The 26,983-nt window shown below is 56.0% G+C and overlaps 11 protein-coding genes across 11 annotated transcripts; 5 read left to right on the forward strand and 6 right to left on the reverse strand.

Moving 5' to 3' along the window:
* The first annotated feature begins 413 nt into the window (after positions 1 to 413).
* Positions 414 to 2,443, forward strand: N657DRAFT_646920 (small GTPase). Its single transcript, XM_062793211.1, has 3 exons — positions 414 to 1,686; positions 1,752 to 1,826; positions 1,878 to 2,443. Exons 1-3 carry the CDS (start codon positions 862 to 864, stop codon positions 1,974 to 1,976), a joined length of 999 nt encoding a protein of 332 aa, XP_062646009.1. The 5' UTR covers positions 414 to 861; the 3' UTR covers positions 1,977 to 2,443.
* Positions 2,444 to 3,197: 754 nt separating this feature from the next.
* Positions 3,198 to 4,579, forward strand: N657DRAFT_646921 (uncharacterized protein). Its single transcript, XM_062793212.1, has 2 exons — positions 3,198 to 4,220; positions 4,443 to 4,579. Exon 1 carries the CDS (start codon positions 3,330 to 3,332, stop codon positions 4,164 to 4,166), a length of 837 nt encoding a protein of 278 aa, XP_062646010.1. The 5' UTR covers positions 3,198 to 3,329; the 3' UTR covers positions 4,167 to 4,220; positions 4,443 to 4,579.
* N657DRAFT_599182 (uncharacterized protein) lies at positions 4,556 to 8,301 on the reverse strand. Its single transcript, XM_062790056.1, has 4 exons — positions 7,989 to 8,301; positions 7,843 to 7,930; positions 7,761 to 7,792; positions 4,556 to 7,689 (listed from the first exon to the last, which is right to left on the reverse strand). Exons 1-4 carry the CDS (start codon positions 8,109 to 8,111, stop codon positions 4,822 to 4,824), a joined length of 3,111 nt encoding a protein of 1,036 aa, XP_062646011.1. The 5' UTR covers positions 8,112 to 8,301; the 3' UTR covers positions 4,556 to 4,821.
* A 1,061-nt stretch (positions 8,302 to 9,362) lies between these two features.
* N657DRAFT_657103 (uncharacterized protein) lies at positions 9,363 to 11,432 on the forward strand (the record flags this gene model as incomplete). The annotated part of the gene is made up of 2 exons (XM_062794768.1): positions 9,363 to 11,056; positions 11,204 to 11,432. 2 exons carry the CDS (start codon positions 9,363 to 9,365, stop codon positions 11,430 to 11,432), a joined length of 1,923 nt encoding a protein of 640 aa, XP_062646012.1.
* Positions 11,433 to 12,085: 653 nt separating this feature from the next.
* Positions 12,086 to 14,344, reverse strand: N657DRAFT_682042 (V-type ATPase; the record flags this gene model as incomplete). The annotated part of the gene is made up of 7 exons (XM_062796450.1): positions 12,086 to 12,142; positions 12,230 to 13,181; positions 13,250 to 13,947; positions 14,004 to 14,052; positions 14,115 to 14,136; positions 14,191 to 14,227; positions 14,336 to 14,344. 7 exons carry the CDS (start codon positions 14,342 to 14,344, stop codon positions 12,086 to 12,088), a joined length of 1,824 nt encoding a protein of 607 aa, XP_062646013.1.
* A 1,889-nt stretch (positions 14,345 to 16,233) lies between these two features.
* N657DRAFT_575757 (SET1-like protein) lies at positions 16,234 to 20,233 on the reverse strand (the record flags this gene model as incomplete). Its single annotated transcript, XM_062789126.1, has 3 exons — positions 16,234 to 16,337; positions 16,410 to 19,476; positions 19,556 to 20,233. 3 exons carry the CDS (start codon positions 20,231 to 20,233, stop codon positions 16,234 to 16,236), a joined length of 3,849 nt encoding a protein of 1,282 aa, XP_062646014.1.
* A 512-nt stretch (positions 20,234 to 20,745) lies between these two features.
* Positions 20,746 to 22,731, reverse strand: N657DRAFT_691529 (uncharacterized protein). Its single transcript, XM_062797114.1, has 2 exons — positions 22,338 to 22,731; positions 20,746 to 22,286 (listed from the first exon to the last, which is right to left on the reverse strand). Exons 1-2 carry the CDS (start codon positions 22,597 to 22,599, stop codon positions 21,175 to 21,177), a joined length of 1,374 nt encoding a protein of 457 aa, XP_062646015.1. The 5' UTR covers positions 22,600 to 22,731; the 3' UTR covers positions 20,746 to 21,174.
* A 334-nt stretch (positions 22,732 to 23,065) lies between these two features.
* Positions 23,066 to 23,807, forward strand: N657DRAFT_635042 (uncharacterized protein; the record flags this gene model as incomplete). Its single annotated transcript, XM_062791321.1, has 3 exons — positions 23,066 to 23,083; positions 23,276 to 23,580; positions 23,645 to 23,807. 3 exons carry the CDS (start codon positions 23,066 to 23,068, stop codon positions 23,805 to 23,807), a joined length of 486 nt encoding a protein of 161 aa, XP_062646016.1.
* Positions 23,808 to 24,051: 244 nt separating this feature from the next.
* Positions 24,052 to 24,767, reverse strand: N657DRAFT_575918 (uncharacterized protein; the record flags this gene model as incomplete). The annotated part of the gene is made up of 2 exons (XM_062789140.1): positions 24,052 to 24,498; positions 24,555 to 24,767. The coding sequence occupies 2 exons, from the start codon at positions 24,765 to 24,767 to the stop codon at positions 24,052 to 24,054; spliced, it is 660 nt and encodes a 219-aa protein (XP_062646017.1).
* Positions 24,768 to 24,986: 219 nt separating this feature from the next.
* On the forward strand, positions 24,987 to 26,360 carry N657DRAFT_646929 (BIG1-domain-containing protein). The gene is made up of 4 exons (XM_062793213.1): positions 24,987 to 25,127; positions 25,232 to 25,605; positions 25,706 to 25,930; positions 25,990 to 26,360. The coding sequence occupies exons 1-4, from the start codon at positions 25,030 to 25,032 to the stop codon at positions 26,127 to 26,129; spliced, it is 837 nt and encodes a 278-aa protein (XP_062646018.1). The 5' UTR covers positions 24,987 to 25,029; the 3' UTR covers positions 26,130 to 26,360.
* Positions 26,361 to 26,497: 137 nt separating this feature from the next.
* N657DRAFT_576388 (Trm112p-domain-containing protein) lies at positions 26,498 to 26,980 on the reverse strand (the record flags this gene model as incomplete). The annotated part of the gene is made up of 2 exons (XM_062789172.1): positions 26,498 to 26,695; positions 26,795 to 26,980. 2 exons carry the CDS (start codon positions 26,978 to 26,980, stop codon positions 26,498 to 26,500), a joined length of 384 nt encoding a protein of 127 aa, XP_062646019.1.
* Between the last annotated feature and the right edge of the window lie 3 nt (positions 26,981 to 26,983).

Below are 26,983 nucleotides of genomic sequence, written 5' to 3' on the forward strand. Positions count from 1 at the left end.
GAGCAATATATTCGCAAGAGGTGCAAGTATCTTAGATGAACTACTAGGAAACGAAGTGGGCTTTCCAACATCTTAACCTCAACTTATAACTCTTCTAATTAATATTAACTAACTTATCCTAGTAGAAACCTATGTTTCACCTGACATTCAAGATAGTCTAGGAATTTCCATTTCACTTGGGCAGGGTGGAGATTCGGAAATAGGAAAACTCGTTCCCAATCGCTAGTACCACGTAACCTAATTTGTACTGATGATTGAAATCGTCGCAGGACAGCAGTGGAGGAGCCCCAACACCAGCAGTGTGGGTACCTGTGGGCTCGGCAACCGCCCCTGCACTCATTGAATTGGCTTCGATTCGCTTCCCTTCCAAGTCCAAATCCACAAGTTGAAGGCTGCACTTCCTCCCAGTCGCATTATCCACAACATTTTATTTCTGGACTGCACCGGGCCGGGCGAGTGACCGAGATCGAGCCACTGGCGGGCACAACAAACGGAGAACGAGTGACAGGACAGCGAAAGGGTGGCCCATCGACCCGACCCGGCTCCGCACCCGACCGTCCACTGCGAACAAAACGATCGAGACTCAGCTGGCACCACCCCGACACGGGTTCCGTGAAGTCGTCATCTGGCTAGCTCAAAGACGTTCCGTACACCGCCCATCAACCCCCCTCTCCCGCCCTCCTTCATCAGACGGACATCGCCCGAACATCTTGCGCTCAACTCCAGCGCACTTTGAGGCCCAGTGCACCCGACGTGCGAGACACCCCACCTACCGCATAGTACATCCCTCCATCCTCCACCCTGGATCAGTCGGACCTTTCAACGGGCGCTCCAGCTCAACTTCACAGCAGTGTAAACACCATGGAGCATGAGGCCATAGGCCCGGCATCAGATGCGGTCTTTGATCCGGCTACTGCACCCGCTGCTGCCCCAGTCCCCGTCCCGACTGAGCCGCACGACGATACTCTCGGCAGCATCGAGAGCGCTGTACACCATACCGTGCCAGACCAAAATGTACACGACCACAACGGATACCACTACGAACAGCACCACATTCCATCACAGCCGTTCGATCACGGCGTAAACAATTCTCCTCGCTCGCATTACCCGCCCGATCACACAGAAGGCGAGCCGACAGCCCGATACGCGACCCCGCCGATTCCAGCGCCATCGGTATCCCGTCCACCATCCGGCCTCTCGGGACAAGGCGGGGCTTACGGAGCGGACCAGGCCTCGAGGGCAGGCAGCAACGGAGCACCGGCGGAGCAGCAGAACGGGCGCAACCATGTGGTGATCAAGGTTGGCATGGTGGGCGATGCCCAGATCGGCAAGACAAGTCTGATGGTCAAGTACGTTGAAGGTAGCTGGGACGAGGACTACATCCAGACACTGGGCGTCAACTTCATGGAGAAGACCATCAGCATCCGGAACACCGAGATCACCTTCAGCATCTGGGATTTGGGCGGCCAGCGCGAGTTCGTCAACATGCTACCACTGGTATGCAATGATGCTGTGGCGATCCTGTTCATGTTCGACCTTACACGGAAGAGCACGTTGAACAGCATCAAGGAGTGGTATCGCCAGGGGCGAGGCTTCAACAAGACGGCCATTCCCGTTCTTGTGGGCACAAAGTACGACCACTTTGTGAACCTGTCTCGCGAGGAACAGGAGGAGATTTCGAACCAGGTATGAGCGCAGTGCTAGTGCCAGGGTTCCTCGGATTTCACGGTTGTCTGACACAATGATGCTAGGCTCGGCGCTTCGCCAAGGCGATGCGCGCAGCACTGATCTTCAGCAGCACCAGCCACAGCATTAACGTCCAAAAGGTCAGTCGATGGCGCCGATTCCCTTGCTGAGCATTGTCTGACAGTCAGCAGATCTTCAAGATCGTGCTCTCCAAGGCGTTTGATTTGAAATGCACCATCCCCGAAATAACCAATGTCGGTGAGCCATTGCTCATTTACCAGTCATGCTGATCACTGGCTGGCGGCATCTGCCCTGAACCACATCTTGTACGGGTTACCGAAAACTATCAACAATACAGCCCGCCCTGCCTACTTCCCGGGCCGCGGGTGAACCACAGCACTGGGCAGGATGACTTGGCCAGATTGAATCGGACTGGGATATCCGATAAGGTCAGATATACTGGCCCGTAGCATCACTGCCGGTCCCCGGAAGGGCGCTAGAGACTGCTTCGAGACTCGCCTCTCATTGCGCTTTCATTTGTACTTGAACAACCAAGGGGAACGGTCGAGACACTGCCGTTGGAAGCCTCAACATGCCTGGCTGGAGTTGCAAAGAACATGGAGAGTGGGACTCAGCAGCTGCATTGGAGGATGCGGTGTCCTGGAGTCAGAGGTAAGGGAAATGAGATATTACCGGGACGGGAAAACTGGGCTCCCCGTCTTACCGGTCTTCTGGTGTGCAGCACACTAGTGGAGGGCTGTCATTGTTTATACCACTTTTCTAATTCAGGTCGTAAACGCTAGTTCAAGTCTTTGAGGTTGACCCGTTGTGTTTTGTGCGTATCTTGGTTCTAATCTCGCAAGGGCGGACGTCACCAAGTCGGACAAGTGGAACTGTTTCCTCCATGTCCCACGCCGAGGCTTCGCACCGCTATCCGCCATGCTTTGTAACTTCTGTTCTGAACTGTCTCCGGGCCGCGTCAATGGCGGCGATGGGGGAGGGGGTTTGGAAAGGGAGAGAACTGGCACAGCATCGCAACCCGAGTCCTCCCAACTCACACATCAAGTGGCATACGATGATGTATTCAATGCACTGTCATCCTCAGGGCCCGAGTAGTAGCACGGTATTCTAACAGGACTGGTACACGACTCTTAAATGTTCCCGTAACGGCTGAGCACAGGGGCCGTCTCCTGGCAGCCGTGTCATGTATAAGATTTTGTTGTTGGACAGGCTCAACGTAATGCGCTTCTGTCCAACTCAACCGGGATTCCAAGTCCTAAGGGACATAATCGTAAATCCGTGGGAGGGAGCTTGTTCCCAGTGTTTGAATAAGAACACATGTCAGCTTCGAGGACTCCCAGTTATTCAATCACCTTCTCGGTTCAGGTGTATCCTGCGGTTGGGCCGGCAATTATCAGCGCGAGCGCACTCATCCAATTCGTGTTTCTTGTTATTAAGACGCTTTGATTCCTAACGAGCGACAGAAATGAAGCAACCGTACGTTCTTGCTGTGGCCGTGCGTCTTGCCACCGCCCGAGAAGGCCTCGCAGAAGCACTCAGCCAGACCTCCTCCGTCCAGTCGTCGTCGTCCAACAAGACCATCTCATCCTCCACGCCTTTCCCGACTGGCAGTACCGACCCAAATGCGCCCGTCTGCGGTGCTGGCTTTACGTACTGCGGCTACATCCTGCGCGATCACAAGAGTATTGCCCCCTTTGGAGATTACCCCTGACACCTATTCCCAACCCAAAACAAACACTACTGAGCCCCCTAACCACCGCTCAGATTTCAAAGAGGAAGACATCATCAAAACATACTGTGACGCCCACAGGGACAACTGCATCAACGGCACTACCCAAACGGATCCCCTCCAGGCTCTCTACATCTGCCTCCCACCCAACGCAAGCCCAGTGGAAACCTGGCTCGACTCGTCGTACCAAGCAAACAAACAGATGATTGCCCACGGCGGCACATCTTCCCCCGACGACGACCTCGAGAAAACCAAACCATACACAAAACCCACCAAGCTGCTCTCTCCGCGAGCCCGTCCAACCCCCCACCCCGAACACAAGGAACAGCATCTCAAGCGAACCCACCATATGGCAAACCTTTACACAAAAACCTATCACCACCATCACAACCTCCTCAACCATAACGGGGAATTGGCCAAGCAGTCTTCTTCAGAGGCGACACACCAGCCCACAACCTCGTCGACCACATCAGCGGCAGCCCCATTCTTGACCCCACTCGTCCCAGTCAGCCTCTCTGCAGCAGGCACCGGCACCGGCATCGGTACAAGAACAGACACGACATCAGCCTCCTCAACCGTACCTCGCCCCTCAACGCCAAGCTCCAACAGCTGCTCCTCGTCGGCCACCGTGCCCAACAACAAGATCGAGCTGCTCTGTTCCTGCGGACGGCAGTGTCTGAACCCGATGGGCGATCACATCGGGAGGTGCGACGTCCCGTGTTCTTCGTGATCGTGGATGCCGAGGGAGGTGTAATCTCGAGCCAAAGGAACTGTCAATCCAACCCTGGTCTGTTCGTTAGCGTGGCATATGGCAGGGCACTAGACATGAAATGGGGAAAAAACGAAACCAAGGACGTAAGAAAACAAGAAACAGAGAAAAGAAATCCATGTAAAGGGAAACAGTAAGAAGAGGAAAAAGAGAAGGACAGAGATAGAGAGAAAGAGGAAGAGAAAAAAAAAGAATACAAAGAAGGTAAAGGGAAGGAAGATGGGGTGTAATACTTACTATGTAAGTTCCGCGCTAATATACAAACCGGGGTTAAAGTTGCACTGGAGGAGGAGGACATTGGGAAATGGCGATGGAAGGTCCACGCACTGAGAAGTTGAGGTGGTCACCGACCTCACAGCGTCAAAGTCTTGACATCCCTTCCCCTCCGCCAGATCGAATATCTGAGTTCCTTAGTTATGTCTACCCAGTTGCGCCGGCTCGATAGTATTACAATCACAGCCTCTTTCCCCATCCCACTGCTCCCATCATACCATATGCTCATCCATTCCCTAAATTGTGACCACGTTCCTCGATGCTTGTTCCGGAAACGCACTTTCCAAGATCCCTCTATGTCCCAACGCTCAAACCACGGTCCTGTACAAGCCCAAACGCCCCATCATACCTGCATCTCCCCGTCCTCAATAATCCGCCCCAGAATCAAACTTTGAATCACAAGCTCATCACTGAGCGTTCGCACCCGCTTCACGGGAAGCTGCACGGCGAAGCTCCCCGTCGCCGCTCTCTTTCTTTTCCTCCCCGCTGTCCCGGTAGGCCCCGCAGCAAATAGCGCTTCCTCATCCGGCTTCCCATCCACATACACCCAGTCAAACGGCTGCCCTGCGTCCTCGGCAGCCTTCATCTCAGCCCTTGCCTCGTCCACGGTATACACCCGCGTCAAGGACGCACCCAGTACGCGCGCGAGGAACACGTAAGGTATCTTCCTGCCCTCCGCCGTCTTCTTCACCACGGCGAGGATCCTGCTTCCCTCCAGCAATTTTGCGCGCCGGCTGACGATGTCGGCTAGCTTCGCGGTCGAGGCATCGTACGGCGACAGGCTCCTGGACCGAATGGCTTCGCCGAGGAAGGCAGATTGGCCGGCGCAGAGCAGGTACGGCGTCCAGTCGACGAGTTCGTTTCTGTCAAGGCAGGTCGTGACCCAGCGGGCTGCGACGCACGGCAAGCCCAGCGCAAGAGCCTGCATGTACTTTACCTTGCGTGAGTGTCCGTCTGCAATCAGCGCGGTGAATCCCATGGCCCGCCCTTCCGGAGTTAGGCTGATCTCGATCTCTGCCCCGGAGCTTGCGGCTGGGCTGCTGGATGGAGTACCCATAGGCAATGCTTGGAAGAGCTCGTCGAAACCGTTTTCGAGAATCCTGCCGCCAGCCTGTCTGATCCTCCGAGTGATCGTGTTGCAAAGCTCCATCCGAGCGCTAAACTGATCGTTGCTCTCGCCAGGCTTTTTCGACAGGAAGGATATTGCAAACGCCATGTTCTCAAACAATCTCGGATCCCGCTGCGTCGGCGGCGGTTTCATGGCGACACGGCCTGATCTGGATACTGACCGAGACACGGAAAGACGGGAAACGCGCAGGCTCTGCTCAAAAGTAGGCGTCCCAGAGGCGGATCGGGCGAGCTCGTCAGTTGAGTTGGAACCCCGCCTAGCAACCCTGGCTGACTGTCTGAGACTCTCGGTCGAGCCTGTTTTAGGCTTTGGCAGCCTTCCCCGTGTATCACGTCGCTTCGTCTCGGCAACCGCTGGCGAGGAGCTGGCCACTATGGTCGACTCAGTTGGGGAGCTCGCTGGTTCAGTGGTTACCTTTGTGGGAGGCTTGCTGGATGGTAGGTGAGGCGTCGATGCCAAGTTACTGAGGCTTGAACTAGAACTCAGCGCCCGTGGATAGCTTCTTGCACCCTTGGCTTTCCGAGACCTCGTGCTGAACGCTGGAGGGGAAGACTGAAAGTTTCGTGTTGGCTTGGCCTCTGACGGGGCGGGTTCGACAGATGGCGCTACCTCCGGCAGGAGTTCGGGCAGTCTGCTAGTTGGACTTGTCTCCGGGATTTCGTCTCCATACGTGCCATCCATGCCAGATTTTCGGGCCAGCTGCGATATTGACGGTGTAGAAGACCTTGGAAGCACAGGCACCGGTGCCGGGTTTGGGTCCACGGTCGGCACAGGCTTCTCTTCTACGTCGGATTGAGTCGACTCCTCTTCCTCAATTGGCCGTTTCCAAGGTTGCAAGCGAGGCTTCTGGGTTGTTTCCACAGCGACGGGGCATTCTGAGTCAGTATCTGCCAGGTTCCTTCCTCGGCATTGTGCGATATAAGCCTCTGCTTGGCTTGGGCGCCTACGCTGGCTCGTTGAGGGTACTTCAACATCGCCCGCCGTCACAGTACGAGGGAGACTGATGGCCGTCAGCTGTTTCAAGGCGGCTTCCTTCTTGGATCTCGCTCGGCGCCACCTGGCGATCGAGTCCTGATCTTCATCGTCCTCCCCAGAGCTAACATGGTCAGGTCGCACTTCGGAGGTTGAGCGCCGTTCTTGCGACTTGCGCATCGGTTCATATGTAGCCAAGGGCTCAGGCCCCGATCTCTTCCTGCGACTCCCATCATGAGATGACTCTGGAACGACAGGGTGCCCCGTCGACGCGGTATTAACAGGGCTGCTGGGCACCCCATCAGGCCCTGAAGAGGTCGTGCCTGGAAGGACCGCTGGACTTGACGTAACACCAACAGGGGATGAGGAGCGGATACCGCGAGACTTCAGGGGCGACGAGATGACTGGGTTTGGGGATATTGAATTGACAGGAAAGTCAGCCAATGACGGGCGCGAAGAGGTGGGACTGGCGAGCTTGGTCGGTGATGAGAATTGTGTGCCACGGAACAGTTGCGACGTCGGAAGTAGTTGAGACCGGCTGTGTCGAAAAGGGTTCTGGGGCGGAGCCGGGGTTTCGGGCAAACACTCAGTCGGAGACCCAGCTGTCTTTTGGGACGCTACATGTTTGGAATGCGCGAGGCTACCAAAGTTGACAAACCCGGAATCGTCTTGGCCTGGCGAGACAGTATTGGTGGCTGCCACGTTGACAAAGACGAACCGGACACCAGTGTCGTCGTCGTCCAGCGCGCCGCGACCAGGAGAGCTGCTTCTGGCCAGTTTGCCTGAGTTATGTGACGGACCGTTGGGCGATGTGCGGCCTGCAGATATTGGGCGGCGATACTGGTCATAGCTACGTCCCACGTTGGACTGAGTTGATGCCTGGGTCGAATCCATCTTCCTCCTCCCCGACGTGCTGTCGAGCTCGGCAGACGCGGGGAGGGTGTCGGGGAGGTTCAGGTCGACCACACCACTGTTCCCGTCAACAGCATCTCGGTCTGGCCGATCATCGACTGGCCGCGCGGCTTCTGGGATGCCGACTTCCTGAGTCTCGGGGATTGAAAAACACTGACTCTGTTTACTGTCATTGGCGAGACGCGTGCCCCGCGTCTTCTGAAGCTGGGTCAATTAAATGCATGGCTGAGGCAGGGGTTTCGTTTGACAGGCCGTGCGAGGGGACGTACTTCGTCTGGGAGCTCTCCAGGGCAGGCTGCGTCTGGATTTCCAAGTCAGCAGTTGATGAGAATTGCTGAATTGGTTGCTTACCGGCCATGTTGCCTCTCTTGCTGGATGGCAGGCTTTGCCGAGGTGAAGGGAGGGGCATTGCTTCTCCTGCGGGTGGTGAGCTGCTTCGCTGCACAGTGCAGGAGCATTAGCTGGCCATGTTCTCTCGAGGTCAATGCCAGACTCACCAGGCCAACACCAAAATCCATCATGAGATAATGCGCGATGACAAGGGTGTCTTGCGACTCATTGGCTCCGTCAAACGCCCTCTTCTCCGCTTGGCGGAAGGTCTTTGACGATTTTGCTGGCATTTTGCACTGCCATGAGCATTAACCATCTAAAGCTGTCGGTACCCGGCGGCGGGAAAGCCGCCAGGTTGCCAGTGCTCCAGGCTGATGACAATTCTCGGCTTGATGCAATGAAGTGAGTGATCGAGGAGTTGAACCTGGCCCTTGGCAACCTGGATTAGTGGCGTTGCATCGGTGCCGTCTCTCGTGCGGTCCAAACCCTTTGTTCTCCAGGTGGAAGGCACGACATACACGCGGTGTCACGTGCAGTTTCATTGAATTCAAACCTCAAGTTGAACTTACGGCGACAGGCACGTGGAAACGCACGTGCTCGGTCCGTAAATTGCCAGATACGGATACGGAGAAGGCGAACTCTTGATGCCTGAACGGTGGAGACTCCTGTCGACATGAAACATGCCACAGCCTCAGTGTTACAGTACATGTACTGTTAATACACCGGCTCAGATGCCGATAATGGAAGCTACTGCTCTCATTGGTTTCATCCGACCTCATCCAACATCGACGACCGAGTGTAATACACCAGGAGTTTTATGGGCCAATACACTATCAAGCTGCCTAATGTTGCATCTCCTTGGGCATGGAATATATTCTGTACGGTGGCAGTGATGTATGTGTAGTAGCAGACTGCGTACCGTACCCATCTCCTGGTTTTGTTTTTTTTTCTTGAGTGTTATCCCCTTTCAATGATGGTTTGGTGGTCCCTGCGGGTTTCCGTGGCATCCAGATGCTGGGCGGAGCAAGCGCACACGACAAACATCAGACTGACCGTCGCACAGGCTCATCTCAGTCCTGGAATCTTCCTACGGCAGCACGCTCGATCTAAAACCAACTTGTCGCTTTTGTTGAACCACATTCCTATTCAAGGTGACACAGCACGCCCATACCTCCATTGTCGTCTGAACGGTTATGTACCACTGGCAGCCGCGATGTTTTTAATGGGTGACATGAGATAGCCGTCCATCTTCCGTCTCAATATCCTCATCAGCGTGCAGAGACAGAGATACCAACAACAGCAACACAAACAACTGCCCAGGAAACGAAACCAAGCGAAACGGCGAAGGGCGGTCGAGCGGGACCCGGATCCGCGCAGACCAGGGATCAAGTCCACTCAGCATAGTCTTCCCAAGAACCCCGGCCCAGTGAGCGGTCAGGGGCAGCCTCGCCAATCACAACCAGGGGCTGCATGATTTGGGTGAGATGAGTTCCCACTCGATAGCGGCCATCCTGCTGTGATGAGACTCCATTCTTTTTCCCATGACCTCCTCCGACCTGCTGCGGACCTGCTTCGTCTCGGCCTGCGCCAACGCTCTTTTCAACAAGCGCGACAGCAATCCGCTGGATCTCCACAAGGCCGCCGTCGTCGCCAGAAGAACGACCCGTCTCAGCGCTGCCCTTTCCCTTACACACCGCTTGCACCGACTCTCACTTACCACTACTGCCAGGCCTGGCCGCCGACGAAGAACTCCGTGGTCTGACTACCACCCCCAAATTCTGCGCTGGCGTTCACGCTCTCTGTCCCCATCAAAACTTACAACGAACCGATTCGAGGTCATCCGCCGTAGCGCAAGAACATCAGCCCTAATGGACGAGATGGTGTTGCTCCAGCGAAGCATAGACGAAAGCATGCGGAATGGCACCTCTACTCTCGAAGAGCGGCGCCATCCAGGCCCAGTAGGGAACCGCGATGACACCAAGCCGCGGCAATTCTCAGACGAGCCTCTAGCCTCGCCGTCCTCGAACATCGATGAGGTTGTAGAGACTCGTTCAACACGCTCTGCCTCGACAGCGTCGAGGAGCACAAACAGGCTGTCCCTGACTCTACCAATTGTACCAGCAACCGCCTATCCATCACGCCCAGCTCCTGCCTCTTCTACAACACACTCGTTCCCCCCGACACCGCTCGACACTTCATCCCTGATGTCCCCGGCTGACTCGGCCGACTTCATCACCGCGATAGCAGCGCAGGAACGCCGCGTCCTGGAGCTGAGAGAGGAGCTCAGCCGGACCGAGTCGGACCTTGCACGGCTGAAGAAGCAATGGGCGACACACGAGGCGTACAAGAAACGGGGGGTACGACGAAACATCGAGCCCATCCCCGGCCTCGGCATGTCTGCCGATCCGCACGACGAGACGGCTATCCGGCGTAGCGTCGAGCTCGACAGGAGGAAGGCGCTGCTCGGACAGCAGAACCAGCAGGTGACACCAGAAAGGGCCCGGCGGCGCGTATTCACAGGAAGCCACACGCGCACTCTGTCGCTGCTTTCGCCAACGAAGCTAACCGGGGGGTTCTCTGCGAACGAGGATGAACCGGAGAGCGCAAAGGCCGACTTCGACAACCGTTCCGCCGCGGCCGCACCCGCCTTGCAGCCCAAGCGCGCATCCTGGGCTTCGCGGTCGACGCAGTCAACCGGGGTGAAGCAACTCGCCGAGGACCTTAAGACGGGCCTCTGGACCTTCATGGAGGACCTGCGGCAGGCCACAGTTGGCGACGAGCCGATTACCGGCCAAGGGGTGTACATGCGAGGCATCAATGGCAGCATGCGGCCTGCCGCTTCAGGAAATTCCCTCACCGATCAAGACACGATTCGCCCGCCAAATAACCCACGACTCCGCCTTGCCTCGGCCTTTGAAGAAACCCCCGAAGCCTCAAATCAGGACAAAGTAGCCCAGCTACACAAGGGCGGAGCAGCCAACAGCAGCAACAACGGTGACGAAGACGACGGCGCCCCGCGCCCCTCCCTTCAACGCTCCAAAACCGACTCCGGCCCAACGCGCAAGCGCTTCTCTTGGGCGCCCCTCCCCGTCGAAGCCCTCGACGACAACGACTGGTCCAACTGGGATAGCCCCAACATCTCGTCCCCGCGCTGGAGCGGCACTACCGTCAACGGCGACATCATCCCATCCATCCCCGAGAAGCGCGCGGCCGACGGCGACGAGGATACGCTGCTGTAAGTTTGGTCTTCCCATGACACACGCCTCCCTTCCCAAAGATGCTCCCCACCGTCCCTAGTACTTTCCCGGTGAAAAGGTGACTGACCTGGGTCTCTACATGTCGAACAAAACAACAGAAAACGGACCTCCTCCTCCGCCTCCAGCCTCACCACCCGTTACCCCTCGCCGCCACCGGCGTCGTCAGCAGCCATGCTGTCGGGCCTGAGCCCTAATAAACTGGAGGACATGCTTCCGCAGGCTCTGAACCGGCTGACGCCGAGCAAGCTCAAAAAGACGGCGGCCGACTTTATGAAAGAATGGGAACGAAGTCTCTCGTCGCCGGTCGAGATACCCGTTTCGGTCGCTGCGGTTGGGAAGGAGAAGGGGGTTTGATACGGGCCATGGGAGCCTTCTTTTGCGTCGCCCCCTTCGTCATCAGGGGAGCAAAAGTCCGGCGTCCAATTGGTGGCAAGTGGGTGTGATACCCTATGTCGTCGAGGTCCATTATTATTGGAGATTCTGGACTGGATCTGGGAGAGGGGTCACGAAGCCAGCATTTTGGGTACATGCCGACCACCGATGCTGTCTATCCACGTCCCCAATGTGAGAGCCCAGTTGGTTATGCGACGATTGGTTGCTTCGGCTGTTGGGCGATGGAAAAGCACATGGATTATGACACAGATGCAGATACCTGCTTGTAGTTACAATGATGATGACTGAGATGAATGGATGAATGTTATTGTATCAAGACCCATATCCACCAGCCATACACTTGCGTTCCTTTGTAGACATTGTGAACTGATTCATCACAACGACTGCACACACTAAGCCCCACTTTGTCCAGCGACATGAAGAGAAAGTATGCCAATGACGGTCTATGTAGGAAAATCCCATTCCCGTATGCACATAGACCGTTACAGACAGATGAATCCTATTGGGAGAACCGGGACACAGTTCCATCTACTTACTCAACTCACCACAACCCGACAAGACATACCGATACGCTACGCGCATGAATCTCTTAACCCAGGTCCCCAGACCTATCCTTACTCATCCACAACCGAGGCAAACTTGTCCAGCATAGCCTGCTGTATCGCCTCATACTATTGATTGCAACCCAGGGTCAGCATCAAATTCCCTGTCAAGAATTGGAGGGGAGAGGGAGGGAAAAAGAGAAATAAGGAACTGACCTTCTTGCAAATCTTCTCCTGGCCCTCGGTGGGCACCTCAAACTTGAGACTCCTCAACTGCGCCTGCAGCTCCTGTGTGGCCTCGCGGACCTTGGCCCAGCTCTGGCCCTGCGCGACGGCCTTTTGGGCCTCGTCGTGGAAGCCCATCATGAGCTTCATCATCCACTCGGTCTTCCAGATGGGGCAGAACTGGTCGTAGTCCGAGTAGCCGTTCTGCTGCAAAAAATCCTCCTTGATCAGCGTCGCCATGTCGAGCGTGATCTTATCCGGGTCCGACAGCGCGCTCTTGCCCACCAGCTGCACTACCTGGTCAAGCTCCTCGCTGTCCGACAGCAACTGGCGGATGCGGTCGCGCAGCCGCGGGAAATCTGGGTACTCCTTCTCGTACCATTTGTCGAGCACCGTGGTGTACTTGGAGTAGCTGAGTGACGTGTTGATGGAGGGGAAGTGTTTGCGCTGCGCGAGCTTCTTATCCAGACCCCAGAAGACCTGGACGATGCCCAGGGTCGCCGAGGTGACGGGGTCCGAGAAGTCACCGCCGGGCGGGGAGACGGCGCCGACGATGCTGACGCTGCCTTCGCGGGCGGGGCTGCCGAGGGCCTGGACCTTGCCGGCGCGCTCGTAGAAGGAGGCAAGCTTGGCGCCCAGGTAGGCAGGGAAACCTTGGTCCGCGGGCATCTCTCCCAAGCGGCCCGACAGCTCTCTCAGGGCTTCGGCCCAGCGAGAGGATGAGTCGGCCATCATGGCCACGTTCATGCCTTGGTCGCGGAAATACTCGGCGACTGTGATACCGGTGTAGATGGACGCCTCACGCGCAGCGACAGGCATGTTGGACGTGTTGGCGATAAGCGTGGTGCGCTTCATGATGGGCTCCTTGCGGCCCTCAACCTCGATGGTGAGCTCGGGGAAGTCCTTCAACACTTCGGCCATCTCGTTGCCGCGCTCGCCGCACCTGGGATTTTGTCAGTCGCGGGGGTCCTCTCTTTGAACCCTTCTGACGACTCCCCCAATGCTGCTTACCCGACGTAGACGATGACGTCGCTGTTGGAGAACTTGGACACGGACTGGCTAATGACGGTCTTGCCACAGCCAAAAGCGCCGGGAATGGCGACAGTGCCGCCCTGGACCGAGGGGAAGAGGGCGTCGAGCACGCGCTGGCCGACAACAAAAGGCTTGTCGGCAGAGTGTTTCTCGGTGGTCGGGCGCGGCACCCGCACAGGCCAGGTCTGCATCATGCCATATTCGGTCTTCTTGCCGTCAAACTCGACTTCGAGAATCTTTTCGGTGACTGTGTAGCTGCCCTTGTCTGCGATTCTGGTGATGGTGCCGCGAGCCCGTGGAGGGAACAGAATCTTGTGCACGGAGATGAATGAGTTTTCGTAGACTGTCCCCCACACATCGCCGCCCGTGATGTGGTCGCCGACCTTCATGGTTGGGGTGAAATCCCACTTCTTCTCGCGGTCGAGCGCAGGTACGGCGACGCCTCGAGGAATGTAGATGCTCTTGGCCACGGATGCAATCTTCTCGAGTGGCCGTTGGATACCGTCGTAGATGTTGTTCAGGAGACCGGGCCCGAGTTCGACAGCCAGCGGCTTGCCGGTTCGCTGCACGGGATCGCCAACGGTGACGCCGGCTGTCTCTTCGTATACCTGGATCGTCGCTTGGTCGCCATTGATCCGAATGACCTCACCGACGAGCTGGTCATGGCCGACTTTTACCTGTTCCAACACTCAGCCAAGCACCCTTCGGCAACGATAGCGGACCCGAGCCGTACCAACTCGTACATGGCAACACCAGTCATATCTTCAGCGACGACGACGGGTCTGTGGTTGCTGTCAGCTATCGCAGGAATGGAGGAGCGGTTCGGAGCTCTGTTGCGGCTAACCCGGAAACCGAGTAGATCTTGCCTGTTGAGCCGTCAGTGGTTATTCAGCCTCAACCTTGCAAGAGGGCATACGTACCCTTGTGGAATCCATCCTTGTCGCCGTCCGTCTGCGACTAGGACGATTGTGTATGTCAGTGCATTTAATCCAAGCCCGGCGTCCACGGGTCGAGTCCATCGCCCATGAGCCCGAAGATGCGCGTGGAAGCAGAGGGGAAGCTTACAGGGGCCATTGTGGGCGACGCGGCAATTGCAGCGGACGCGGGAATCGGCGGGACGGGTGCTGGTGCAAGATTACCGACAATGACAGGACGGTATTTGGGACAAAAGTCGGCGACGGGGGCGGGATAGTAACTGGGGAAATGGGTGGTGTGGTTGGAGACGGTGGAAGCGGGAGGTTTGCAGCTTGATGCAAGACGGAAGCAAGCTCTCGGTCGGATTCCGGGGCGGTGCCCGCCGAAGAAAAGAGTGGAGGCGATGATGCTGTGGCCGCTGCGACGGGCGGGTCGGATTGGCCGGCAGCTCCTCCAACAGTCCCGCCTCGAACCAACAGGTCAACCAGCGACGGCCGTGCCCTCAGCCGCGGCCGCAATCCCAGCTGCATTCAAGACACGCGGACTCAGTAAGCTGCCCGTCGACTTGGAAACTGGTGTTGCGCGACCAAAAGGAATTGGAAAGCGGTTGTTTTCCGAAGCCAAATTGGGGTCCGGTTCGCAGATGATCTCACTCCAAGCATCAAGGTACGAGGTAGGGTAAAAATTGGTTACCCGCTATTCTCCAAAGACAGACTCGTCGTCGCTTTTAGCCAACGAACCAAACAACCTTGAATGTACTGTAGGTTGGCGGCACCGCTCCTGTTGCGACGATGCCGCGAATGGAACTGGAGCACTTGATCAGTGCTCAAGGTTCTCAAGGGTTAGGGTTGTAGTACGCGACCGAGGAGACTTACCGAAAACTCCCAAGCTCAACACATCGCCAAATCAACTTGTGTTGCGATGCCAAATAGGAAAGCAGCTTCCCATCAGCTGTAACATGACCACGACCTCACGGCCTCCCAGAAGCATCACATCAGCCATTTCGAGCCTGACGAAGCCCTTTTTATAGCTCGGTACAATCGAAGTCAGGATGATGATGCCTGTGGATATATGGAGCACGAAGTCTGACCAGTTGGAGGCACTCCCAGCTATGGAAAGTTGGTAATATATCAACGTCTTACCTGGTCCGGGCATCGATGTTTCTGACCGAGCACCTCGAGCTGTTCACGAGACATAGGATAACCCGATAAAGGCAAGTAGCCCTTCAATTCATTTATTAGAGCACCTCACCAGATAGGTATATAAAGTAGTCCACACACACACACATACGCCCATACATACATACGCATAAACGCATACAGTCACACGCGGACATGCACATACAATGACATGATTCAGTATAGAGGTTTGACCCCAGAGCACTGGGAAACCAACACTGCGACCTGTCTCCATTATAGCCTCGTGAACACAGCTGTCCACCCATCCAGAACGCCAGGAACCAGCCAAACCCCCCAACCAGGGGCGCCATAGACAAAGCCCCCATATTTTCTCAGCCCAGCACCAAAACCAAACCAGAATGACCACACAAGTATCACGACAAACACCAGTTAGTTGGGGTGATGGGGGAAACTGCGTCATAAATTCGCCGGCAAATGCTCCGACCCAACTGGAGCCAGGCCTCCACCAGGCCTGCTCCATTGCCCTTCCCTCCTTGATAAGCAAATCGCCCGGAGCACTACAAGCCGGGCGTCCATATGTCCGCAAACGGGCAAGAAAAGCCTTCTTTCCCGTCTCATGTATGAATCCTCTTCACCAAAGACGGGAACCTCATTCATAGAAACGCACCAGCAGCCGTGTGAAAACCCAGCGACGACCCAAGGGTGCTATTCCCTTCTTCCCTAACCGCGATCCGACGGCGAGAAGGTAATGCAGTGGCATGTGATGCGAATGTAATATGTGCGGAGTGGCCCTCAACAAACTGGGTCCGTGGAGGATGGAGCAGGGAGCCAACCCTAGAGAGGAGCAGCGCCGAAAAAACAAGACATTACAAGTATTGCGTGATTCAGCAGGTAGGGCGGCGGACGGCTTCAGTTGAGGAAGCCCTTGCACGCGGCGGTGCCACAGAGGCAGGGGATGCGGTCGGTGCTCCCAATCTCGCGCTCGAACTTGTAGTCGTATGTCAACTCCTCGTCTGTAGTACGGGTTTGATGTTAGCGAATAATACCTCCTGCAAAATAAGACATACAAGACGGGTGCAACTCACTCTGCGCAATGTCCCGGAGCGCGTAGATGACGATCCGCTTGCTGCCCTCCACCTTGATGATCTTGGCCGTGCAGTTGGGCATGCAGCTGTGGTTGATGAACCGCGCGATGCCGCCTTTCTTGGTCGCGTCAATGACCGTGTTATCGTCGATCCGGAACAGGTAGCTGCTGCCGATGCCGCTCTTGAGGTACCTGTTCTCGCGCAACTCGGCGATTTGCTGGCGCACCTCCTCGCCGACGTACTCGATAATCATGTCGTCCTTGGGAATGTTCTCCATGGCATACAAGCCCCAATTGTGAATGGCCGACCGGGCAAACTTGACAGGTTTCTTTCGCTTCTTGAGCTGGTTGAACCGCAACACATCCGAGTCCTGGCCGAGCGTCTTCCGCTGGTCGTTGATCTCGGCAACAAAGCGGCGATTGTTGGCCCGGTTGGCCCGAGAGTTGCCTTTGGCGACGAGACTCTCCGCAGCCTGCCTAGCGGCTTCAGCGGCAGCGAGAACCGCGTCTTTGGCGGTTTTGCCTGTTTGCGCCTGCCGCTCCTCTCTGGCTTTCTTGACTTTGATGTGATGGGGAAGATACTTCGACTTCTCCGAATTGAGAATCTTCTTCACTCCCTCAGTTCTGGCGCAGCCGGTGGGATTCGGGACGTAGTAGCCTTCGATGCGCACCGGATTCTTTGCCGTTCCGTCGGCCGAGTTCAACTCACGAATACGGTCCCGAGTCCACAGCCAGAGCTCGGGGTCATCGATCTTGGCGCGACCAAACCTCCTGCGAAGCTTTTCAATGTCTGGCTGGTCGTTTTCTCCAAGCGAGAACTCTTCCAAGGTCGGCACATCCCACCGGAAATCCCGAGGAAGCTCAAGAGCCGAGACTTTCTCCGATGGATAAAGGTTCAAGTCCAGATCTGACTTCTTGTCCTCTTCCTCCTCAGGTTTCACCGCCTCCTCCCCAGGCGTCAGTTTCACGTCCTCCACGTCTTCAGACCTCAACGCCTCTCGCTCGAATATCTCCTGCTGCTGCTGTTTGAGGGCTTCCCGCTCCTCAAAAATCTGCTTCTTCGATTTCCTTTTGGTTTTAGGGGCGGCCTTCTTCTTGGCTGCGTCCCCTTGCAGCAAGGGAGTCGGCAACCGGGAGCTGTCGGCGTCCTTCTCCACAGCAACTTCGGTACCTGGAAGACCATCTTCCGGGGTGGCCTCACTCGAGGGAAATTCGGCCTTTTCGATGCAATCAATAGTCACGCCGAAAAGCTCCTCATCGGTCTTCTTCTGCCGTTTGATGGCTGTCTCCAACTGGAGCTCCAGCTTCCTCTTCTTGTTCAATGCGGAGCCATCGTTGAGTGCGAAGCTGGCTTCTGTCATGGAATCATCCTCGCCCGGGCCCCAGGATGCATAATCATCCTTGTCTGCCTCGTCATCTAACGAACTCATGCGACTCCGAGGTCGAGACTCGGGCTCTTCCGTGTCTCTGCCGAGCGATGTCCTGTTCTCCGTTTCGTCTTCGGATTCTCCTTCGCTGTCGCTCCTCAGGCGGTAATGCAGGGACCGGAAAGCAGTGCGCCGAGCCACTGGGCGATTGCGCGCAAAGGGATCGTTGAAGCCATGCTTACGGGTATTCAAGCCGGCGTTTTTAACCCTCCGGATCCGAGGCAAGGCAGAGACGTCAAGGCGGGCTGTCCGTCGTTCGATGGGATCCGCCCTGGAGTTGGGTGTGCCAAGCGGAGACCTATCTTCGTACTCGTCCATGACAATAGGAGGAAGCTTGACACTATGAGGATCCTCGATATTGAGCCTGCGGCGCGTGGTGTAGAGGTTGACAGGATCCAGGAAGTTGAAGAGAGCAGGCGCGGCGATCTTGGTGCGAATGTGCTTGATCAGCTGCTCCTTCATCTCCCGGAGAACCACGTCGGTGGCTTCGAGGACAGGGTCGAAGTTCTTAGCCCTCTGCCGCTTTTCCTCTTCCAGGTCAGCCTCTTCATCCCGCCGGCGCCGGTCCCGTTCGTCGCGCCTGGCACGCTCTTCGTCGCGCTTGCTGTGATGGTCATGCTCGCGGTGCGATCGGCTATCGTCGATGTGCCTTCGATCGGGTGTGCGACTCCGTCGCCGGGTCTCGGTGGCATGCGAGGTCCTGCCAAGCGTACCATAGAGCTGCAAATCCATGACCAGGGTATAAGTAAAGAACGCGGTCCGGTCCGCTGCCCTGTAGCAGCGTTCGGCCTCGGTGCGGCCGCGCCCAGTGTCCTGAAATATGATGTAATAGCCGGTTCTGTCCGCCCGGATATCCTCAAACATGAACGTCTTGAGGCGCCTTTTCATGTGTGCCACTGTAGTGGCCATGACGGGGACATGCTCGTGCCCGACGAAAATGTAGGGTTCGTGCTTAAGTTGGCTTGCAATAGGTTCAATCTCGACGATTGAATCCGGCCTAGGCTTCGGCATCCAGACGCCCTGGACATTAATCAGGCCCCCGCGATGTGCTGCGGGACCCTTCGGTGCGGTCGGTGGAGGGCCGGGAATGACGTCCTTCGGTCTCGGCCCTGTTGGGATTTTGGGCTCAAACAGAGTCGGTATCGTTTCATTGCTCTTCTTCAGCACTTCCTCCAGCATGCGGGAACTCTTTCTTCCCTCAGCATCGTACTCGACGCGGATGGTATTCGCTTCGATCCTCTTCCCGTGCATTGCTCGAATTGCGCGCTTGGCTGCATCAGCAGCGGTGATGGGAACAGGGCGCGAGCGATTCGGCCTTGAATCCCTGTAGCGAAAGGTCGCAAAGCCTAGGTAGCTCCCAGTCTCCGGGTGCATCTTGTTGCTGCTTTCGGCGATGTCGCCAAAGGAGGCGAAGACTGCCGTGACCTTGGAGAAGGCAATCAAGGGGTTGAAGCCGGTCACCACGATCTGAGTGGGGGGCCCGGGACCACACGACGTCTTGGGGTCATACTTGTACGGCTTCAAGTTGTAGGGTGCATGGCGCAACCGGGCTTTGGGGAGATGGAAGTCGACATTGATGTAGTTCAGCCTCCCGCCCTTTGCCAGGCGCGGGTCGGAGGGGGGAACGTCATCTTGGTCGCCCTATTCACAGCATTAGCCAGATGATTCACGATCAAGATGACGCTCCCCCCTCTGTGTGAAAACTATCAGGTGCACATACCAATCCAAACTCTTTGTATATCGGTTTCGCTTTTCGCTTCTCGGAACTCGAAAGCGAATTGTCCATGAGAGGATCATATGTGAGCTTGATGCATTTGATTGAGCGAGAAGGGTCTCGAGCAGGCACGCGTTCGACGGCCGGGGAGTCTTGGACAAATCCGTTGGGCATCGGCACGGGTCCGTCTCTATTGTCGAAGCGGCGAGGTGTGGTCGAATGCCCCTTGAGAGGGGCAACTGTAGAAAGGTATGAGGATGGAGAAGCGATAGTGGTAGGAGGGGTGAGCTGGGCGTGCGAGTGTCCCAGGGAAGCCGGGGCCCTGGGTCGGGCAGGAGCACTAAAGAGCGAGGAGCTGGCGCTTGTATGAGAGCTGGCCGACCCTCTGGAATTCAGCATGTCTCCAGCGAGCGACTCGTTCTCATCTGTCGGAGGGTGCGCGGCATCCGGGCGGTCGCCATTTACGTGAGATCTCGCTGTGAAGCCGACGGGAGGCTTGTTGTCACTGTGGGAAGATGCCGAAGGGTTCGGCGGGATATGGCGGCCATTGGAGTCAGCTGGTTGTGCGGACGGAGAATCCTGTGCTCTGGTTTTGGCCCTCTCGCGTTCCATCGCCCTGTCCCTTGCAGCTCGGGGCGCGGCAGGGAAGAACTGGGCGAAACTCGCACCAGCAGGGCGAGACATGGCGAGAAGGGATAACTATTACCACTGCCAACGTGCTCCACCCCTCATCTCTGGTGCCAGCGATGCTGGGGCTCACCATGCATGGGTGCCGATGATCTTGAGTTGCGGTGTGGTGGGATAATTACGCGCGCATGTGCCGTTCACGCGACCGAGCTCTGTCGCAGGACAGCGAGTCCGTCGCTTGGCTGCGCCGCAAGGAGGAAGCAGTCGAACTTGCTGACGCACGGCGATGAAATAACCCCAGCGCCGTTAGCAAAACCCGCGACGTCACTGGGCGTAAAGGGAGTGCTCTGTGAGCCAAAGCGAGGTGTCGGAGTGTAAGGTGACTGGGAATGAAGTAGAAAGTTTGGCGAGGTACTGGCGTGTGGAAGTCGCGAGTTCCTCCATTGTCAATGGGTCGCTAAGCCAGATTTGGCCTGGCGCTGTCCGTGCCAAGATGGTTCGAGCGTCTACGGCCTTGTTCGGTGTTGCAATTTTGCGTTGCAAGCAGAGGCTGGAGCAGATGGCATCATCCAATGTGTGCTGTTGTGTTCAAGCTGTCGACATTCTTTCTGACTGGTGAGCCCCTAGGGGATGTTATGCCGTAAAGTAGGAAGGCGCTTGAGTATTTTACCTTGCTGTATCGTAATAATGGTACATTCAAGAACGTTAACAAAGCAGCATGCTCTTGAATAATAGTGCCTGTGTCTCCTCGGTGTCAGGGCAAAACCGCCCACCATCCTGGAAGCATGTCGTTCTACAGGTCGTGAGTGAGAATACATAGGTGCGCAAGTTACCTAACCTCTTTCGTGAACAAAGGAAACAAGCCCCCAATAAACCACTGCTAGCTGGCCACACAAGCCAGCACGAGTACCCATCATGCTTCTTAGCCGTTTCCAGACGCCGTAACCCAACGCCATCAGCCATTCCAATCCTCACGTCGTGTACGGCAGCAGTGTTTCTCACTCAAACCTTACAGTGAGCTGGAAATCATCGTTGTCGTCATCGGTCGGAGGCAGGCCCCCGCCTAAATTGTACTCTTCCTCGTCGTCATCAAAGATGGAAAGGAAATCTGGCTTCCTCGACTCCTTTGAGGACTGCGCAAACCGGGCTGGTGTTATGGTGGCGTCCGAGCTTGTAGAAGCTGTGCTGACTGACCGAACCAGAGTACGAGGCTTCGGCGCTGGCGCTGTCTGATGCTGAGCCGGCGGGGCGATTGGGTTGTGGGCAGGACCGTGAACAGCGGAGGATACAGAGCGGCCCTTGTTGTAACCCAATGTACTTTTTGAAGCTGCCGCTGCTGATACCCGCTGGTAAGCCGGGATGGTTGGCTGGGCCGCTGGTTGCGCTGGTTTCCGCTTCGGTAAAAGAAATCCTCTGGTTGTTACTTTAGTCGTCGGTGGTGCGGTCGCCTTTGTCAGCGATGGCTGAGCAATGCCTGGTGACTTCACGGGGATCGCAAGAGCCGATGCTGCCTTCCTGGATGCGATTGTCGATGGCTGCTTAGGCACTGGATAAGCAGCCTTTTTGGTGGTTGTTGTTGTCGAGGGTGTTAGCGACCCACAGCTCTTCTTCTTGAATAGATCCTTGCTCTCAGGAATGTCGCCGATGCTCCAGTCAAACTCCTCCATGTCCCTCCGAATCTGCTCTTCGCCGCGCTCAAAGCTCCGCTTCTGCTGCTCTTCCATATCCCGCTCCAATGCCGTCTTGCCGTCGGCGCCCACTCGGTTGAAGTAATACTGGTAGTAGCCTTTGAAGAGATTCTCTGGTTTTAGTCCCTCAAAGGTCAGGACATCGTCGGGAAAGACGTCGGACTTGTAAGGGAGGTCCTTTGGCTTTGGCGGTGCATATTCAATCTCCTCCTGTTCCAGCCGATCATTGTCGGCATGCACCTCGAGTCTAGGAGGCTCGGATTGAGACGCAGCCGGCTTGAGCCGAAGGGTAGTCGTCGGCTTGATATTTATCTTGTCGAAATCGCGGGCGCCAATTGCTTTGCCGCCCGGTGTTTGGTGCGTCGCTCTGGCTTTCGCATTGGTGGTCTTGTTTCCGAGCGGAGCCCGGGCTGTTCGGGGCTCTGGATGTTGTGTCAGAAGCCGTGCTGGTAATCGGATGCGGAAGGACTCACCCGCAGGCGTCAGCATGCCCAGCTTCCCAGACTTGCCGGGGGCATTGCCTCCCTTGCTAACGGTGAGGATATTCTCATTGTGTCCCTTGTCTCGCAGGACGCTCTTTCCATTAAAACCGTGATTTGCGTTCTCGTCGTTGAGGGGAACCTTGAGAGGCGTCTTCGGATAGCGGGCACCCGGCGTCTTGGCCTGCAATGGCTGCTTTATGGCGCCGGCCTGGTTGGTGAACAGATTCTCCTGGTCGTGGTGAGCGGCCAGCATCGTTGCAGGATGCTGAGATGGCCTTCAGCAAGCGATGTGTGATGATTTCGAGTAATGTGTGTGGTTGGTCACGATCGCGGATTGGTGCTGGGTTCAATTATCGAATGACGAGAACTTGAATCACGGCCCTCGCGTGGCTGCCTCCGTTTCAGCAACTCGGATGCAACGGTTGAGGTTGGCACAGCAACGGCGCAGCAGCTGCAATGACCCCACCATTAGCCGGCCTGGTCGATTAGACAAGTGACGGGCACCCGCTGCAGCGAATGGAAACAGGGGCGCTGTGGAAGAGGGGCAATCGCTGGTCTTCATTTCCTCCCTCCAAACACCTGCCAGTTCGCATCCACCGACTTCTCTCTCCCCAAACCCGAGCTTCCCAACCACACCTCGCGACATCCCCTCCGCGCTCTTTTTCCTCTAATCGTTACTCTACTCCTCAACCGATCCCGCTTCCGCAACCAACGACAAAATGGATCGTATCAAGGAGGTGAGTGATCTGCGCGTTCTGTACTTGGACCCCGGTTGGCCCCACCATTGGGCTCACCAGGACATCCTTTCGAAGCGGCCGCGAGCATCACCAGTCTGGTGTTGCAACGTGACCATGATCTGAACCGTGTCCCGAACTTTGTCGCTATTCTTGTGATAGTCCAACCGACTAACGATATGTTGCGCATCGCAGAAAATGAACCAGCTTCGCCTGGAAGCCGAGGAGTCGTCGGCCAAGGTCGAGGAGCTCCAAGCAAAGGTCAAGACGCTCGAGCAGGAGAACCTGCAAAAGGAGCAGGAGATCATCTCCCTTACGCACAAGAACAGTGTGCTAGAGAGCGAGGTAGAGAAATACGAGTCTCAAGTCAAGGAGCTCAAGGCGGCTGCCAGCGAGGGCGCTCAGCACGGAACCCAGAACGAAACGCTGACTCGAAGGCTCCAACTTCTCGAGGAAGAGGCCGAGGAAGCAGACCGGACTTTGCGCGAGGCCAACGAGAAGTAAGTTGGCGCCCAGGCTCGGAACGATACTTGTAAGAACTTTACTGACCGCCTCTTCAAACAGGCTGCGGCAGACCGACGTCAAGGCTGGACACTTCGAGCGTAAGGTTCAGGCCCTCGAGCAGGAGCGCGACCAATGGGAGGCCAAGTACGAGGAGATGGCCAAGAAGTACGCCGCGGTGCAGAAGGAGCTGGAGGACTTCCAGAACGAGATCAACACTATCTAAGCCTAGCGCTCTTTGGGCGGCTAGCGGGTTTCACTGTGTCGAGCTATGTATTCCAGACAAGCTCCTCACAGGTGGCATGTCGGATCGAGGGTGGAGGACTAGACACGGCCAGCCGGTTGGCACTTCCCAAGTACTGAAAGCGTGTTCCGAAATAAGCAACACAACCCCTTTACAGATCGCTTGCACGGCATATGGGCCTGTGGAGTACGTGAGATACGGGTATGGTATCCGTTGCATTTCCCGTCTAGGCTACCCTTTTCCTTCGCTTCGCTTTCTGTTTCCGTGCTTCTGCCTCCCGCTCAAACTTGTTTTCGTACCGGAATTTCTTCTTCTTGGTTGGGTCCTTCGGCCGCTTACTGCCTTTTGCCTTCTCCTGATCTTGCTCCACGCCACCGTGTCCCGGTTCGGGGCCTTCGTCCTCCGAAGACCGTTCTGGTTCTGGTTTATGCAGGCCATCCCGGTAAACATTAACTGCCTCCACGGTGACGGTCGTGTACTTGTCCTCGTCAATGTATTCCTCCTCCACGTCAATCGGCGCTTCTGCCACAACGTCTGTGTCTGACAGGCCACCCCATTCATCCTCCGAACTGTTCTGATTCTGCTCGTCCGTGCCGGCGTGCTCTGCTTCTCTGAGAATTTTGTTGATCGCTTGGACGTGTTCTTCCACGGCTTGCTTTCGCTCCTCTCTGATCTGCAGCCAATGCGTCAGCAATGACTTCATCCCACAGCTCGATAAGACTCCCATACCTGCTTCCGCATCTCGATCCTCTCTTGCCGCGCCTTCTGCTCCGCTACCTCCTGCGCATGCTTGATGCGGGCCTGTTTGCGCTTGTGGAACCCAGTGAGATATTCGGCGCGGGCATCTTTGTCGAAGGTGATCTCTTCAATTGTGTGGACCGTCTTTCTCTTCTTTGGCGGCGGCAGAAGCGCGCTCTTTCGTATCCTCGGTTGCGCAAACATTGCGAACTTCTTGAATTTCTTGTTGGTTCATGTATTAGGATCATCTAGAAACGGTGTGAATACCTAGTGAATACAGGGTCGGGAAATTTACGATAAGCTCATAGCCGTACCTTATCTGGGTCCTGCCAATCACCGCTTTCCCGCAGCTGTGGAGCTGCATCATCCATTCAAGGCACCAAGGAGCTCCAACCGTCGCATATCGCCAATCAAACCGTCGCCGACAAACACCGCCGAAGCAACAGCTCGGCACCACCATCACAACATGAAGCTCCCTTCAACAGCAGCCGTACTGGCTTACGCCTTTTCTCAAGCGCAAGCCTTCTCCGACTCGTCGCCATTCATCCTCTTTTCCACAGCCAAGTCCGTCTACGCCCGCTCCTATCATACCCTATCTACTTCCGTATCCTCGCAACGAGGGGTGAATCAAATATTCTAAGCTAACACGCCATCATCCTGACACACAGACTCCCTCAGCAACCCCCGACCATCCAGCTCCAAACTTCATCCAAGGTCCTCGAAACAGCCAAATCCCTACTCGCAGCATGCCCAACGAGGCGCTACATCCTCGTATCCCAACCCAACATGCACGCGGCCGACCTTGGCCCGGACGACGACTGCCGCATGCCGAACCTGTGCCGCGCCGTGCGGGGGATGGACCGGGCGCACAGCTGGGCCGTCGCCGAGGTGATCGGCCAGGTCTCGGGCAAGCCGCTGGGCGAGTACGTCAGCTCGACGTGTGGGGCGGACAAGGTGGTTGTGGAGAGGGTTGAGCTAGCGCATCTGCCTGCTGTCTTGGAGGGTGGTGAGAAGAGGAGGGGGGAGGTCTTGGGGGATAATGGTACGTTTTCAAAGCTTCTCATTACTCGCCGTAGTTTGCTGCATTTTTGGAGATGGAAGGGAATTCGTGTTGAGCTGACTTTCTTTGGCTATGGGGACAGATTATGAGCTGGGCAAGTTGCTTGATATGTTGGATGGGGAGGATTACACCGTCATGGTGTTCTCAGACCCCAACGAGTTCAAGGCGTACGAACCCGAGTTTGCCGAGCCGGTGCATATCGATATGAAGAGGTGGGCAGAGGAGGAAGCAGGGGAGGGGGGAAAGAAGAAGTTGAATTCGACTGACAACCTGCCGCTGTTTGAAAAGTACCAGTTTTTCACACCCGGTGAGTTTCCTTTTCTTTTATGTGCTTGGAATATTCTTGCTAATCCCTGGATTGTCCAGGCATCTTCATGTCATTCATTGTGCTCGTAATTCTTCTGTCCATCCTGGGCGTTGGCCTTAAGGCACTTGCAAGTCTGGAGGTCTCGTATGGAGCGTTCGACAAGGATATGGGCCCGGCTGCCCAGAAGAAGCAGATGTAAATTAGTGTTGACTTGTACCGCCGTGGTGTTGCACTTTTGCATTAGGGTATTTGTAGCATGGGTAGCTACCCTGGGCTGGAGTTAGGTGGCTTGGGCATAATCGTGGCATCAATATCTATCTTAAACAGTTGTTCAAGACGCCTTCCTGGCCCTTCAAGGCATGTTCTGATTGTACAATTCATGGCGAGTGAGGGTCCACTGCAACGATCCGTAGAAATTTAACTAGACCCTGGCCTGAAAAATCATGGGAAATTCTGTCCATAATCCCACCATTGTGAACGCCGTGACCCAAGCCAGCCGATGTCCCTCAGCTCTCAGACGATAATCCGCCCTTTTGTTTTTTCCTTCTAGCCCTTGCCTAACGCCGCTCATACCAGGTGACTCGGGAGTAGGAAGTTTGCGATGCCCTCCCGAACGGCATATTCATGCCCGCAGTGCCCGCATACCAACTTGCCCTCGTTTATTTGTGTCTCCATCAACAGTGTGTGAAGGTCTTTGAGCATCTTTGCATCGGCCTGGAGTTCCTCGGCGGTGGGTGGCTGCTCAGGCAGTTGTGGAAAGCCCAGCTATGTCAGGTTAGAGATGTCCAAGTACCATAGACGATGGGGTAGCTTGGTGGAAACTTGGAAGAATTTTCGAATATGATTTTGCTTCCAGATACTTACCTCTGTTGAGGTTGTTCGCAGGGCATTCCAGTCAATGCGGGGCAGCAAGTTGACTAACAACTGCTGGTTGAGCTCGACATCGTCGCTGACAAGCTCGGCATCTTTGGGATGCAGCGGAAAGGAATCGGACGAGGACTTGCACGACTTGACCGCGCAGCTCAGAAAATTTAATGTAAGAACCTTCATTTT

Source organism: Parathielavia appendiculata, assembly GCF_033297405.1.
Source record: "Parathielavia appendiculata strain CBS 731.68 unplaced genomic scaffold N657scaffold_9, whole genome shotgun sequence".
Classification (NCBI taxonomy): Eukaryota; Fungi; Ascomycota; class Sordariomycetes; order Sordariales; family Chaetomiaceae; genus Parathielavia; species Parathielavia appendiculata.

Excerpts from the sequence above, each read along its gene's own strand:
- N657DRAFT_646920 (XM_062793211.1), top strand. The coding sequence starts at position 862 with ATGGAGCATGAGGCCATAGGCCCGGCATCAGATGCGGTCTTTGATCCG. Across the intron at positions 1,687-1,751 it reads AGGAGGAGATTTCGAACCAG|GCTCGGCGCTTCGCCAAGGC; the intron begins GTATGAGCGCAG and ends CAATGATGCTAG. Across the intron at positions 1,827-1,877 it reads ACAGCATTAACGTCCAAAAG|ATCTTCAAGATCGTGCTCTC; the intron begins GTCAGTCGATGG and ends GACAGTCAGCAG.
- N657DRAFT_646921 (XM_062793212.1), top strand. The coding sequence starts at position 3,330 with ATGCGCCCGTCTGCGGTGCTGGCTTTACGTACTGCGGCTACATCCTGC.
- N657DRAFT_599182 (XM_062790056.1), bottom strand. The coding sequence starts at position 8,111 with ATGCCAGCAAAATCGTCAAAGACCTTCCGCCAAGCGGAGAAGAGGGCG. Across the intron at positions 7,931-7,988 it reads TGGATTTTGGTGTTGGCCTG|CGAAGCAGCTCACCACCCGC; the intron begins GTGAGTCTGGCA and ends TGCACTGTGCAG. Across the intron at positions 7,793-7,842 it reads CAAGAGAGGCAACATGGCCG|ACGCAGCCTGCCCTGGAGAG; the intron begins GTAAGCAACCAA and ends TTGGAAATCCAG.
- N657DRAFT_691529 (XM_062797114.1), bottom strand. The coding sequence starts at position 22,599 with ATGCTGGCCGCTCACCACGACCAGGAGAATCTGTTCACCAACCAGGCC. Across the intron at positions 22,287-22,337 it reads GGGCATGCTGACGCCTGCGG|AGCCCCGAACAGCCCGGGCT; the intron begins GTGAGTCCTTCC and ends CACAACATCCAG.
- N657DRAFT_646929 (XM_062793213.1), top strand. The coding sequence starts at position 25,030 with ATGAAGCTCCCTTCAACAGCAGCCGTACTGGCTTACGCCTTTTCTCAA. Across the intron at positions 25,606-25,705 it reads GGAGGTCTTGGGGGATAATG|ATTATGAGCTGGGCAAGTTG; the intron begins GTACGTTTTCAA and ends CTATGGGGACAG. Across the intron at positions 25,931-25,989 it reads GTACCAGTTTTTCACACCCG|GCATCTTCATGTCATTCATT; the intron begins GTGAGTTTCCTT and ends TGGATTGTCCAG.